Source organism: Bombina bombina, chromosome 1 (assembly GCF_027579735.1).
Source record: "Bombina bombina isolate aBomBom1 chromosome 1, aBomBom1.pri, whole genome shotgun sequence".
NCBI classification, from domain to species: domain Eukaryota; kingdom Metazoa; phylum Chordata; class Amphibia; order Anura; family Bombinatoridae; genus Bombina; species Bombina bombina.
In genome coordinates, this window is record NC_069499.1 from 1,291,193,899 (window position 1) to 1,291,210,004 (window position 16,106).

Sequence of the window (16,106 nt, forward strand, 5' to 3'; positions counted from 1 at the left end):
AATTGCAATTCTGTGTGCTGTGCAATAGGCTCACACATGGGCTCAATTTATCAATCAAGGGTGGACAGGGGAGTGCATATTCGTCCCTGTATTCCCCAGTTTTCCTCTGGCGGGCAACAATCCTCTTCCCAAATTTAAAGGTACACTAAACCCAATTTTTTTTTTCTTTCACGATTCAGACAGCACATGCAATTTTAACCCCTTAATGACCGGACCATTTTTCAGTTTTCTTACCCTTAATGACAATGGCTATTTTTACATTTCTGCAGTGTTAGTGTTTAGCTGTAATTTTCCTCTTACTCATTTACTGTACCCACACATATTATATACCGTTTTTCTCGCCATTAAATGGACTTTCTAAAGATACCATTTTTTTCATCATATCTTATAATTTAATATAAAAAATATATAAAATATAAGGAAAAAATGGAAAAAAACACACTTTTTCTAACTTTGACCTCCAAAATCTGTTACACATCTACAATCACCAAAAAACACCCATGCTAAATAATTTCTAAATTTTATCCTGAGTTTAGAAATACCCAATGGTTACATGTTGTTTGCTTTTTTTGCAAGTTATAGGGCAATAAGTACAAGTAGAACTTTGCTATTTCCAAACCACTTTTTTTCAAAATTAGCGCTAGTTACATTGGAACACTGATATCTGTCTGGAATCCCTGAATATCCCTTGACATGTATATATTTTTTTTAGAAGACAACCCAAAGTATTGATTTATGCCCATTTTGGTATATTTCATGCCACCATTTCACTACCAAATGCGAGCAAATAAAAAAAATTGTTCACTTTTTCACAAATTTTGTCACAAACTTTAGGTTTCTCACTGAAATTATTTACAAACAGTTTGTGCAATTATGGCACAAATGGTTGTAAATGCTTCTCTGGGATCCCCTTTGTTCAGAAATAGCAGACATATATGGCTTTGGCGTTGCTTTTTGGTAATTAGAAGGCCGCTAAATGCAGCTGCGCACCACACGTGTATTATGCCCAGCAGTGAAGGGGTTAATTAGGGATCTTGTAGGGACCTTGAAGGGTTAATTTTAGCTTTAGTGTAGTAGACAACCCAAAGTATTGATCTAGGCCCATTTTGGTATATTTCATGCCACCATTTCACCGCCAAATGCGAGCAAATAAAAAAAAAAGTGACATTTTTCACAATTTTAGGGTTCTCACTTAAATTATTTACAAACAGCTTGTGCAATTATGGCACAAAATGGTTGTAAATGCTTCTCTGGGATCTCCTTTGTTCAGAAATAGCAGACATATATGGCTTTGGCGTTGCTTTTTGGCAATTAGGAGGCCGCTAAATGCTGCTGCGCACCACACTTGTATTATGCCCAGCAGTGAAGGGGTTAATTAGGTAGCTTGTAGAGAGCTTGCAGGGTTAATTTTAGCTTTAGTGTAGAGATTAGCCTCCCACCTGACACATCCCACCCCCTGATCCCTCCCAGACAGCTCTCTTCCCTCCCCCACCCCACAATTGTCCCCGCCATCTTAAGTACTGGCAGAAAGTCTGCCAGTACTAAAATAAATTATAAAATTCAGCTGTGATGGACCCCTGCCTTAACCCCCAACCTTCCCTGATCCCCCCCAAACACCTCTCTAACCCTCCCCACCTACCTATTTGCCACCATCTTGGGTACTGGCAGCTGTCTGCCAGTACCCAGTTTTCCCCAAAAAATAAAGTGTGTTTTTTTGTTTTTTTTTAGTGGTTTTTTCATTTTTTCTGTAGTGTAGCTGCCCCCCCCCCCAGTACCCCCCACCCCCCTAACCCTACCAGATCCTTTTATTTTTAAAAAAAAAAAAAAGTTTGCTGCCCCCCCTCCCTCTTAACAGAACTCATTGGTGGCAGTGTTTGCTGCGCGCGCGCACACACACGCACGCGCGCACACGCAGGCCCCCCCTCCGCACGCTCCCAGCATCCGGCGTGCACAATGCACTTGTAGGAACCGGAAGCCGGGTAGCGATGGGCCGCCCACCCTCCTCCCTTGTAAGCTCCCACCCACCAACAAACGGCCCCATCGCTACCGGTGCAGAGAGGGCCACAGAGTGGCTCTCTCTGCATCGGATGCTTTTTAAAGGGTATTGCAGGATGCCTCAATATCGAGGCATCACTGCAATACCCTGAGAGCTGCTGGAAGCGATTGCGATCGCTTCCAGCACTCTCTTAGACAACTGACGTACCAGGTACGTCCATTGTCACTAACTGCTAGTTTTTGTAGGGCGTACCTGGTACGTCAGTTGTCATTAAGGGGTTAAGCAACTTTCTAATTTACTCTTATTATCAATTTACCAAGAGAACAAAGAAAAATTGATAATAGGAATAAAATAGAAAGTTGCTTAAAATTGCATGCTCTGACTCTGCATGCTCTATCTTACTCACTCTATCTGACTGCTCTATCTAAATTTGGTTTAGTATCCCTTTAACATTGCACACGCGCTGGCAGGAGCTGTCAATCTACCCGTTCGGACAAGACCAGGGACATTGAAATTCCCCACCTCAGAGGTGGAGAAGAGGGAAGGGAATCAGCGGTCTGAGAGAACCTGCAGTCATAGGGAGAAGAAGGGCTTGATAAATCGAGCCCATAGTAAATATACATTTGCTCCTTAAAGGGTAGTAAATGCAAATACTGTTTCAGAGTAAACTCAGTGCACCAGATTACTTAGTATATTAAGGTATATAAGCAAGTCAAATTTAAAGGGATTTTTCCCCCGGTAAATATGCAGCTCTCTTGAGGGCATTATCATTCTAATTAATGCGACATGCAAGTGCAAAAAGTAAAATGCTGTAATGTGTTAGAGCATTTTGCTATTGTACTATTGCTTGCATATGACTAGGGCTGGTTATGCACAACAAATCTTTCTTTAAAGGGATAAAAAAACAGTCATTGTTTTAATAAAAAAGCACAAAGTAGTGGCTTCATTGCAATCTGTATTATTCATCATTTTAAAAGGATGTTACCATTTATTTATTTTTAACTTAATTTGTGCTGTGTCCATTACTTCTTGTTACAGCCCCACAAGGGTCCCCATAGAAAAATCCCTTTATTACCTATTCCCCAGTTTTGAATAACCAACACTGGTATATTAATACACGTTTTACCTCTGTGATTACCTTGTATCTAAGCCTCTGCAGACTGCCCCCTTATCTCAGTTCTTTCTGCAAACTTGCATTTTAGCCAAGTACTGCTAACTTATACATAACTCCACAGGAGTGAGCACAATGTTATCTATATGGAACACATGAACTAGCACAGTCTAGCTGTGAAAAGATCATTAAATTTATTAGATAAGAGGAGGCCTTCAAGGGCTTAGAAATCAACCTAGGTTTAGCTTTCAACAAAGAATATCAAGAGAACAAAGCAAATTTTATGATAAAAGTAAATTGGAAAGTTGTTTTAAATTGCATGCCCTATCTGAATTATGAAAGTTTACAGGGATATGAAACTCTAATTTTTTCTTTAGTGATTCAGATAGAGAATACCATTTAAAAAGTTTATAATTTGCTTTGTTCTTTTTATTCTTTGTTGGAGAGATATCTAGATAGGTAGCGTGCCCATTTCTGGACCACTACATGACAGGAAATAGTGCTGCTAAAAGTTGTTTAAAAACACATGCTCCATCTGAATTGTGAAAGAAAAATATTGGGTTTCATGTCCCTTTAAGGGGACATGGAAGTCAAGAGCATGCTATGGCTGTAAAGCACTGGCATTTTGCAGTAACAGGTTAAATAAATACAAAAAAAAAAGTTTACTTTTGTCTTTTTAAACTTATTTTTGGCACCATGTGTGCGCGCAGAATACTGACACATGGTTACTAATTGGTAAGTATGTTCCATGCACAGTGTACAGAGTATACTTACCAATCACTGTTGGTGTCAGTGCAGAGACTGGCTCTACATATGCATGTAGTGCCAATCTCAGCTTTGTATTTTTTTTTGGGGGGGGGGGGCAGTTCTGCTGTTTTATAGCAGATAATTAATGCTTACTACAGATATGTTATGATCCTTTAAGTTAACAATCTGAGCACCACATCACTTCCTCACAGAGTTAGCTGAAACATATTCCAGCCCTGTCTGGCAGCTGAGAGGTTAAATATAAAAATGCAAGAGCTTTAACATTGCATTTGCTGTCTGCTATCTAAAGAAAGCAAATAAAACAAATCTTATTAATTGCAAACCTACCCGACTTAGGGATTCAGCAGCTCATCATTGAGGAAAACAAGGAAGATATAACAGGTAGCAGAGTGTTTTAACCCTTGTTTGACCTGCCATCCACACACACATCAATCTTCTGTTCTTACAGGTGTATAAAAAGAAGTCCGCTGGGAAGGTTGAAGACATCAGTCTTAGGTTGGCAGAACAAGAGGAAGACTTTGCAGGGAAGGCAGCTCGGCACCAGCGTGAAATGAAGCATCTCCAGCGACTGCTGCAAGACAAGCAGGAAACCCTCGATGAAGTGTTGCAGCAGAAAAGGTAAGTCAGCGACAGAAAAACAAACCAATTAGATGTGACTGGTGGAAAGAGGGCTGCTGCACAGCTGTGGGCATTCGCCTTTTCATCTTGGTCCCATCTGGTGGGCTTTTCGTCCCTTTCTTCCTGTTTTATGCTTTGTATCCTATTCATAAAGAAGATGGAAGGATCCCTCCCCCACTCCTAAAAGAAATCCTGCATTAAAAATAAAATTTCTAAGAATCTCTAGCCCTTGTTTCATTTTTATCTTGTACATTGTGTAGTTTTAAGTGTAGTTCATTGTATGATATGCAGATAATAAACTGCACTAAAGCCATTTTAATAGTTACCCATTTACAGCAAATATAAACTACCTCTCACTGATGAGATGTTTGTGCTAAATTGTCTATATATTATTATGGAGAGAAGAGGCAAAAAAGGCAGCAGTGACTCATGACTCAGAAGAGCAGTTAATTGGTGCATTGATTCATACATATGTATCCTGTTTTATATTGCAAATCATCCTTTGTGCCTTTTTTCAGCACAAAAAGCTATTATTAACTGTTTTTCTATAATGATCAATCAGCAGAACACGTAATACCAGTGTCTGACTCGCAACTTATCCCTGAGTGATTTTAGCTTGCAATATATATAGTGTGTTAATGTCTTCAGTAAACAAATACAATTGTAGCTAAACCGCTTGTGTAGACAGAAACAGAAGCAAGTTTTTGCTGCTCTTTTCTATGAAGAATATTTTTGTTGTTATTACTTTAAAGTATTAAAACACCTTCTAGTAAAACAAGCTCCAAATTTGTAAGATGTGAGCCTAATAAAAAAAAATCACAAATGTCTTAAAAGGGACATTCTAGTGTAAAAATAAACGCACTTTCATTAGAGGTACACGTGTATGCTAAAATCCCTATCTAGCGCAGGAAGGGTGTGTTCCAGGAGTGGAACTTTGACTCCATGTTTAACCCTTTTAAGGGAGTTAAACACATAGTAAAAATTGAAAATAAAAACGTCACCTCTTAGCAAAACAGCGTTCTGCCGTGGGCTGCCTGAGCAGCTCAGTGCGGCAAACCCTTGAAAGAAAAAAAAGCAGCTTTCAGCATGAAGTATTTTATACTTCATGAATGAAAGTCCCCTTTATTTGTTCCAATGGTCAATCTTTTGCTTTTTCTGTAATTTATTTTTAGAGGCATTTCCACTTCCTAGAGAGGCTGGAGTGCATTCCTTGGATTTACATGCAGCTTGTTTATATCTGTTTCTAATTGACCAAAGAAAATTATATTAGATGAACAATATTCAAGAAGCCTTTGAAGGGGTGTGTTCCAGCCAGGTCTGCAAATCGATGCATACGTTTCAAACAAATTAACACGTTTTATACCATTTCATTTTATGTACTGTTGCAATGCAGTGAATCATTTTAATGCAAAAATAAAAACAAACAAACTTTACTTTATTGTCCTTTTAAATACAGATTCTTTTAAATTACCTTTTAATTTTATGAGGTCTTTGTTTGTTTGTATTGCTTTGTTTATTTTGCTGCAGCAGCAGTAATACCAGATGAGTTGAATTAATTGCTAAGGAACTTGCCTCTGAAATAAAAGTAGAGGCTCAGTTGTGTAAAATTAAATGTAATAATCCAAAAAAAAAAATCTAAAGAGGCAAATTATAGTTGTAAGAGCCTTCAAGAGGCAATAATATTTTCACAAAGCTGTCTTTGTAGCTGAGTTATAATCTGCTCCAATAACCATTTAAAATACTGAATGTTCTTCCATAGCACATGAAAGTCCTCTGTATTTTTTTTTTTGTACTTAGTCTTAGTAATTTTAAATAATGTTTATTCACTATTACTTGTATCATATAGGATGTGCTCTCTCTCTCTCTCTCTCTCTCTCTCTCTATATATATATATATATATATATATATATATATATATATATATATATATATATATATATATAAATATAAAACTATATAGTGTAGTATTAGCTAACAATCCTGATTAAAATATATAAAAAAAATTCTCCCTCTAAGGGCTTCTACTTACAAAGATAACCTCAAACGATATGGACCGCGATCTGATATGCAGCGTCGCCCGCAAAAGCCGGCGACGCCAAATATTGTGCTGGTTTGGTATCCTATATACGGCGTAACCTAGAAGTTACGCTCGTATATTTCTGCCTTCGGCCGTAGTTTTTAGGCCCATAGACAGGTATACCAAACCAGCGCAGTTTGGTATCCAATATACTTCGTAAGGACTTACGTGGCGAAAATGGAGAAATCTTACTCCATTTTCACCTCAAAATGCTGGCGTAGTAAGCCTTACGCTGAGTATTGGAGCCCTGTAACTCCCTAAACTACCTGCAAAATAATACCTTACACCTAAAGCATGCGCAATGTCTATCTACCTGTCAACCGCGATCCCCCGCTGCAATCCCTAATAAAGTGTTTAACCCCTAAACCGCCGCTCCCGGACCCCGCCACCAACCTACATTAAATATCTAACCCCCTAATGTGATCCCCCTACACCGCCGCCACCTATTTAAACTATATTAACCCCTAATGTGAGCCCCCTACCCCGCCACCTATTTAAACTATATTAACCCCTGTGAGCCCCCTACACCGCCGCCACCTATTTAAACTATATTAACCCCTAATGTGAGCCCCCTACACCGCCGCCACATCTATTATATTTACTACCCCCTAATCTGACCCCCTTACACCTCCGCCACTACCTATATTAAAATTATTAACCCCTAATCTAATCCCCCTATACCGCCGCCACCTATATTAAATTTATTAACCCCTAAAATACTAAAATTTCCCTACCACTAAATCTAAGTCTAACCCTACAAATAGCCCTGAAAAGGGCCTTTTGCATGGCATTGCCCCAAAGTAACCAGCTCTATTACCAGCCCTTAAAAGGGCCTTTTGCGGGGCATTGCCCCAAAGTAACCAGCTCTATTACCAGCCCTTAAAAGGGCCTTTAGCTGGGTATTGTCCCAAAGTAATCAGCTATTTTACCTGTAATCTAATCCCCCTACACCGCCGCCACCTATATTAAATATATTAACCCCTAATCTAATCCCCCTACACCGCCGCCACCTATATTAAATATATTAACCCCTAATCTGACCCCCCCTACACCGCCGCCACCTATATTAACTATATTAACCCTAATTATATTAGGGTTAATATAGTTATTATATTATATATATTAACTATATTAACCCTATCTAACTCTAACACCCCTAACTTAATTATTATTAAAATAAATCTAAATAATATTAATAATATTAACTAAATTATTCCTATTTAAAACTAAATACTTACCTATAAAATAAACCCTAAGATAGCTACAATATAATTAATTATTACATTGTAGCTATTTTAGGGTTTATATTTATTTTACAGGTAACTTGGTATTTATTTTAACTAGGTACAATAGCTATTAAATAGTTAATAACTATTTAATAGCTACTTAGTTAAAATAATTACCAATTTACCTGTAAAATAAATCCTAACCTAAGTTACAAATACACCTACACTATCAATAAATTAAATAAACTACAAATATCTAAACTAAAATACAATTAAATACACTAAACTAAATTACAAAAACAAACAAACACTAAATTACAAAAAATAAAAAAAAGATTACAAGAATTTTAAGCTAATTACACCTATTCTAAGCCCCCTAATAAAATAACAAAGCCCCCCAAAATAAAAAAAAATCCCTACCCTAATCTAAATTACAAAAGTAATCAGCTCTATTACCAGCCCTTAAATGGGCCTTTTGTGGGGCATTGCCCCAAAGTAATCAGCTCTTTTACCTGTAATAAAAAGAACAACCCACCACCCACATACCCCTACTCTAACCCACCCAATCCCCCCTTAAAAAAACCTAAGTCTAACCCCCAAGTGCTCCTTACCTGTCCTGAAGACCGGCGGAGAAGGTCCTGTTCCAGGCGGAGAAGTCTTCTTCCAGGCGGCGACCTCTTCTTTTTCCAGGATCCAGCCGGAGCGGAGGAGTTGAAGACCGATGGCCGCGGAACTGAAGTCCGGCGACGCTGGAACTGAAGACTGGAGCCGGAGCGTGGAGGATCCTCTTCATACGATCGCCGCCGTACACTGAATAGGAATTCAAGGTACGCGATTAAAAATGGCCTTGAATTCCTATTGGCTGATTTGAGCCTTCAAATTCAAATCAGCCAATCGGATGCAAGCTACTAGAATAAGAGCTACTGTAATTCTATTGGCTATTCTAATCAGCCAATATAATTACAGTAGCTCTTATTCTATTGGCTTTTCAAATCAGCCAATAGAATTAAAGTAGCTCGCATCCGATTGGCTGATTTGAATTTGAAGGCTCAAATCAGCCAATAGGAATTCAAGGGACGCTATTTTTAATTGCGTACCTTGAATTCCTATTCATGCTCCGGTTCCGGTCTTCAGTTCCAGCATCGCCGGTCTTCAGTTGCAGATGGACAGTCTTCAGCTCCGCGGTCATCGGTCTTCAACTCCTCCGCTCCGCGCCGGCTGGATCCTGGAAGAAGAAAAGGTCGCCGCCTGGAAGAAGACTTCTCCGCCTTGAACAGGACCTTCTCCGCCGGTCTTCAGGACAGGTAAGGAGCACTTGGGGGTTAGACTTAGGTTTTTTTAAGGGGGGATTGGGTGGGTTAGAGTAGGGGTATGTGGGTGGTGGGTTGTAATGGGGGGGTTGTTCTTTTTTTTACAGGTAAAAGAGCTGATTACTTTGAGGCAATGGCCCACAAAAGGCCCTTTTAAGGGCTGGTAATAGAGCTGATTAATTGTAATTTAGATTAGGGTAGGGAAATTTTTTTACTTTGGGGGGCTTTTTTATTTTATTAGGGGGCTTAGAATAGGTGTAATTAGCTTAAAATTCTTGTAATCTTTTTTTTATTTTTTGTAATTTAGTATTTGTTTGTTTGTTTTTGTAATTTAGTTTAGTGTATTTAATTGTATTTCTCCAACATAGGTGTGTCCGGTCCACAGCGTCATCCTTACTTGTGGGATATTCTCTTCCCCAACAGGAAATGGCAAAGAGCCCAGCAAAGCTGGTCACATGATCCCTCCTAGGCTCCGCCTTCCCCAGTCATTCTCTTTGCCGTTGTACAGGCAACATCTCCACGGAGATGGCTTAGAGTTTTTTGGTGTTTAACTGTAGTTTTTATTATTCAATCAAGAGTTTGTTATTTTAAAATAGTGCTGGTATGTACTATTTACTCTGAAACAGAAAAGAGATGAAGATTTCTGTTTGTAAGAGGAAAATGATTTTAGCAACCGTTACTAAAATCGATGGCTGTTTCCACACAGGACTGTTGAGAGGAATTAACTTCAGTTGGGGGAAACAGTGAGCAGACTTTTGCTGCTTGAGGTATGACACATTTCTAACAAGACGATGTAATGCTGGAAGCTGTCATTTTCCCTATGGGATCCGGTAAGCCATTTTTATTACATAAAGAAAAAAAGGGCTTTTAAGACTGTAGACATTTTCTGGGCTAAAACGATTTATATATAAGCATATTTTATACCCCATAGCCTTGAGGAATTATTTTAATCTTGGGAACTATGTAAAATAACCGGCAGGCACTGTATTGGACACCTTATTCTCTAGGGGCTTTCCCTAATCATAGGCAGAGTCTCATTTTCGCGCCTCTATTGCGCACTTGTTTTTGGGAAGCATGACATGCAGATGCATGTGTGAGGAGCTCTGATACATAGAAAAGACTTTCTGAAGGCGTCATTTGGTATCGTATTCCCCTTTGGGCTTGGTTGGGTCTCAGCAAAGCAGATACCAGGGACTGTAAAGGGGTTAAATATAAAAACGGCTCCGGTTCCGTTATTTTAAGGGTTAAAGCTTCCAAATTTGGTGTGCAATACTTTTAAGGCTTTAAGACACTGTGGTGAAATTTTGGTGAATTTTGAACAATTCCTTCATACTTTTTCACATATGCAGTAATAAAGTGTGTTCAGTTTAAAATTTAAAGTGACAGTAACGGTTTTATTTTAAAACGTTTTTTGTACTTTGTTATCAAGTTTATGCCTGTTTAACATGTCTGAACTACCAGATAGACTGTGTTCTGTATGTGGGGAAGCCAAGGTTCCTTCTCATTTAAATAGATGTGATTTATGTGACACAAAATTTAGAGAAAATGATGCCCAAGATGATTCCTCAAGTGAGGGGAGTAAGCATGGTACTGCATCATCCCCTCCTTCGTCTACACCAGTCTTGCCCACACAGGAGGCTCCTAGTACATCTAGTGCGCCAATACTCCTTACTATGCAACAATTAAGGGCTGTAATGGATAATTCTATCAAAAACATTTTAGCCAAAATGCCCACTTATCAGCGAAAGCGCGACTGCTCTGTTTTAGAAAATACTGAAGAGCATGAGGACGCTGATGATATTGGTTCTGAAGTGCCCCTACACCAGTCTGAGGGGGCCAGGGAGGTTTTGTCTGAGGGAGAAATTTCAGATTCAGGGAAAATTTCTCAACAAGCTGAACCTGATGTGATTACATTTAAATTTAAATTGGAACATCTCCGCGCTCTGCTTAAGGAGGTGTTATCTACTCTGGATGATTGTGAGAATTTGGTCATTCCAGAGAAATTATGTAAAATGGACAAGTTCCTAGAGGTCCCGGGGCCCCCCGAAGCTTTTCCTATACCCAAGCGGGTGGCGGACATTGTAAATAAAGAATGGGAAAGGCCCGGTATACCTTTCGTCCCTCCCCCCATATTTAAGAAATTGTTTCCTATGGTCGACCCCAGAAAGGACTTATGGCAGACAGTCCCCAAGGTCGAGGGGGCGGTTTCTACTCTAAACAAACGCACCACTATACCCATAGAAGATAGTTGTGCTTTCAAAGATCCTATGGATAAAAAATTAGAAGGTTTGCTTAAAAAGATGTTTGTTCAGCAAGGTTACCTTCTACAACCAATTTCATGCATTGTTCCTGTCACTACAGCAGCGTGTTTCTGGTTTGATGAACTAGAAAAGGCGCTCAATAATAATTCTTCTTCTTATGAGGAGATTATGGACAGAATTCATGCTCTCAAATTGGCTAATTCTTTCACCCTAGACGCCACTTTGCAATTGGCTAGGTTAGCGGTGAAAAATTCTGGTTTTGCTATTGTGGCGCGCAGAGCGCTTTGGCTAAAATCTTGGTCAGCGGATGCTTCTTCCAAGAACAAATTGCTTAACATTCCTTTCAAGGGGAAAACGCTGTTTGGCCCTGACTTGAAAGAGATTATCTCTGATATCACTGGGGGCAAGGGCCACGCCCTTCCTCAGGATAGGTCTTTCAAGGCCAAAAATAAACCTAATTTTCGTCCCTTTCGCAGAAACGGACCAGCCCCAAGTGCTACGTCCTCTAAGCAAGAGGGTAATACTTCTCAAGCCAAGCCAGCCTGGAGGCCAATGCAAGGCTGGAACAAAGGAAAGCAGGCCAAGAAACCTGCCACTGCTACCAAGACAGCATGAGATGTTGGCCCCCGATCCGGGACCGGATCTGGTGGGGGGCAGACTCTCTCTCTTCGCTCAGGCTTGGGCAAGAGATGTTCTGGATCCTTGGGCACTAGAAATAGTCTCCCAAGGTTATCTTCTGGAATTCAAGGGGCTTCCCCCAAGGGGGAGGTTCCACAGGTCTCAATTGTCTTCAGACCACATAAAAAAACAGGCATTCTTACATTGTGTAGAAGACCTGTTAAAAATGGGAGTGATTCATCCTGTTCCATTAGGAGAACAAGGGATGGGGTTCTACTCCAATCTGTTCGTAGTTCCCAAAAAAGAGGGAACATTCAGACCAATCTTAGATCTCAAGATCCTAAACAAGTTTCTCAAGGTTCCATCGTTCAAAATGGAAACCATTCGAACAATTCTTCCTTCCATCCAGGAAGGTCAATTCATGACAACGGTGGATTTAAAGGATGCGTATCTACATATTCCTATCCACAAGGAACATCATCGGTTCCTAAGGTTCGCATTCCTGGACAAGCATTACCAGTTTGTGGCACTTCCGTTCGGATTAGCCACTGCTCCAAGAATTTTCACAAAGGTACTAGGGTCCCTTCTAGCGGTGCTAAGACCAAGGGGCATTGCAGTAGTACCTTACTTGGACGACATTCTGATTCAAGCGTCGTCCCTTCCACAAGCAAAGGCTCACACGGACATTGTCCTGGCCTTTCTCAGATCTCACGGGTGGAAAGTGAACGTAGAAAAAAAGTTCTCTATCTCCGTCAACAAGGGTTCCCTTCTTGGGAACAATAATAGACTCCTTAGAAATGAGGATTTTTCTGACAGAGGCCAGAAAATCAAAACTTTTAAACTCTTGTCAAATACTTCATTCTGTTCCTCTTCCTTCCATAGCGCAGTGCATGGAAGTAATAGGTTTGATGGTAGCGGCAATGGACATAGTTCCTTTTGCGCGAATTCATCTAAGACCATTACAACTGTGCATGCTCAGTCAGTGGAATGGGGACTATACAGACTTGTCTCCGACGATACAAGTAGATCAGAGGACCAGAGATTCACTCCGTTGGTGGCTGTCCCTGGACAACCTGTCACAGGGGATGAGCTTCCGCAGACCAGAGTGGGTCATTGTCACGACCGACGCCAGTCTGGTGGGCTGGGGCGCGGTCTGGGGAACCCTGAAAGCTCAGGGTCTTTGGTCTCGGGAAGAATCTCTTCTCCCGATAAATATTCTGGAACTGAGAGCGATATTCAATGCTCTCAAGGCTTGGCCTCAGCTAGCAAAGGCCAAGTTCATACGGTTTCAATCAGACAACATGACGACTGTTGCGTACATCAACCATCAGGGGGGAACAAGGAGTTCCCTGGCGATGGAAGAAGTGACCAAAATCATTCAATGGGCGGAGACTCACTCCTGCCACTTGTCTGCAATCCACATCCCAGGAGTGGAAAATTGGGAAGCGGATTTTCTGAGTCGTCAGACATTTCATCCGGGGGAGTGGGAACTCCATCCGGAAATCTTTGCCCAAATTACTCAATTGTGGGGCATTCCAGACATGGATCTGATGGCCTCTCGTCAGAACTTCAAGGTTCCTTGCTACGGGTCCAGATCCAGGGATCCCAAGGCGACTCTAGTAGATGCACTAGTAGCACCTTGGACCTTCAAACTAGCTTATGTATTCCCGCCGTTTCCTCTCATCCCCAGGCTGGTAGCCAGGATCAATCAGGAGAGGGCATCGGTGATCTTGATAGCTCCTGCGTGGCCACGCAGGACTTGGTATGCAGACCTGGTGAATATGTCATCGGCTCCACCATGGAAGCTACCTTTGAGACGAGACCTTCTTGTTCAAGGTCCGTTCGAACATCCGAATCTGGTCTCACTCCAACTGACTGCTTGGAGATTGAACGCTTGATCTTATCAAAGCGAGGGTTCTCAGATTCTGTCATTGATACTCTTGTTCAGGCCAGAAAGCCTGTAACTAGAAAAATCTACCACAAAATATGGAAAAAATATATCTGTTGGTGTGAATCTAAAGGATTCCCTTGGGACAAGGTAAAAATTCCTAAGATTCTATCCTTTCTTCAAGAAGGTTTGGAGAAAGGATTATCTGCAAGTTCTTTGAAGGGACAGATTTCTGCCTTGTCTGTGTTACTTCACAAAAAGCTGGCAGCTGTGCCAGATGTTCAAGCCCTTGTTCAGGCTCGGGTTAGAATCAAGCCTGTTTACAAACCTTTGACTCCTCCTTGGAATCTCAATTTAGTTCTTTCAGTTCTTCAGGGGGTTCCGTTTGAACCCTTACATTCCGTTGATATTAAGTTATTATCTTGGAAAGTTTTGTTTTTGGTTGCGATTTCTTCTGCTAGAAGAGTTTCAGAATTATCTGCTCTGCAGTGTTCTCCTCCTTATCTGGTGTTCCATGCAGATAAGGTGGTTTTACGTACTAAACCTGGTTTTCTTCCGAAAGTTGTGTCTAACAAAAACATTAACCAGGAGATAGTCGTGCCTTCTTTGTGTCCGAATCCAGTTTCAAAGAAGGAACGTTTGTTGCACAATTTGGATGTAGTTCGTGCTCTAAAATTCTATTTAGATGCTACAAAGGATTTTAGACAAACATCTTCTTTGTTTGTTGTTTATTCTGGTAAAAGGAGAGGTCAAAAAAAAAGCAACTTCTACCTCTCTCTCTTTTTGGATTAAAAGCATCATCAGATTGGCTTACGAGACTGCCGGACGGCAGCCTCCTGAAAGAATCACAGCTCATTCCACTAGGGCTGTGGCTTCCACATGGGCCTTCAAGAACGAGGCTTCTGTTGATCAGATATGTAAGGCAGCGACTTGGTCTTCACTGCACACTTTTACTAAATTTTACAAATTTGATACTTTTGCTTCTTCTGAGGCTATTTTTGGGAGAAAGGTTTTGCAAGCCGTGGTGCCTTCCATCTAGGTGACCTGATTTGCTCCCTCCCTTCATCCGTGTCCTAAAGCTTTGGTATTGGTTCCCACAAGTAAGGATGACGCCGTGGACCGGACACACCTATGTTGGAGAAAACAGAATTTATGTTTACCTGATAAATTACTTTCTCCAACGGTGTGTCCGGTCCACGGCCCGCCCTGGTTTTTTAATCAGGTCTGATAATTTATTTTCTTTAACTACAGTCACCACGGTATCATATGATTTCTCCTATGCAAATATTCCTCCTTTACGTCGGTCGAATGACTGGGGAAGGCGGAGCCAAGGAGGGATCATGTGACCAGCTTTGCTGGGCTCTTTGCCATTTCCTGTTGGGGAAGAGAATATCCCACAAGTAAGGATGACGCCGTGGACCGGACACACCGTTGGAGAAAGTAATTTATCAGGTAAACATAAATTCTGTTTTTAGTTTAGATATTTGTAGTTTATTTAATTTATTGATAGTGTAGGTGTATTTGTAACTTAGGTTAGGATTTATTTTACAGGTAAATTGGTAATTATTTTAACTAGGTAGCTATTAAATAGTTATTAACTATTTAATAGCTATTGTACCTAGTTAAAATAAATACCAAGTTACCTGTAAAATAAATATAAACCCTAAAAAAGCTACAATTTAATTATATTTTAGCTATCTTAGGGTTTATTTTATAGGTAAGTAAATAGGAATAATTTAGTTAATATTATTAATATTATTTAGATTTATTTTAATAATAATTAAGTTAGGGGTGTTAGAGTTAGATAGAGTTAATATAGTTAATATATATAATATAATAACTATATTAACTATATTAACCCTAATATAATTAGGGTTAATATAGGTGGCGGCGGTGTAGGGGGTCAGATTAGGGGTTAATACATTTAATATAGGTGGCGGCGGTGTAGGGGGATTAGATTAGGGGTTAATACATTTAATATAGGTGGCGGCAGTGTAGGGGGATTAGATTACAGGTAAAAGAGCTGATTACTTTGGGACAATGCCCCGCAAAAGGCCCTTTTAAGGGCTGGTAATAGAGCTGGTTACTTTGGGGCAATGCCCCGCAAAAGGCCCTTTTAAGGGCTGGTAATAGAGCTGGTTACTTTGGGGCAATGCCACGCAAAAGGTCCGTTTCAGGGCTATTTGTAGGGTTAGACTTAGGTTTAGTGGTAGGGAAATTTTAGTATTTTAGG

General features: G+C 40.3%; 1 protein-coding gene across 1 annotated transcript in view; it reads left to right on the plus strand.

The window, feature by feature from the left end:
- CEP89 (centrosomal protein 89) overlaps window positions 1-16,106 on the plus strand; it is an 805,336-nt gene that overhangs the window by 633,235 nt on the left and 155,995 nt on the right. The window contains exon 17 of the mRNA XM_053701611.1: window positions 4,324-4,493. Within this exon, the coding sequence (XP_053557586.1) occupies window positions 4,324-4,493 (170 nt within the window). The remainder of the gene's footprint in view (window positions 1-4,323; window positions 4,494-16,106) is intronic.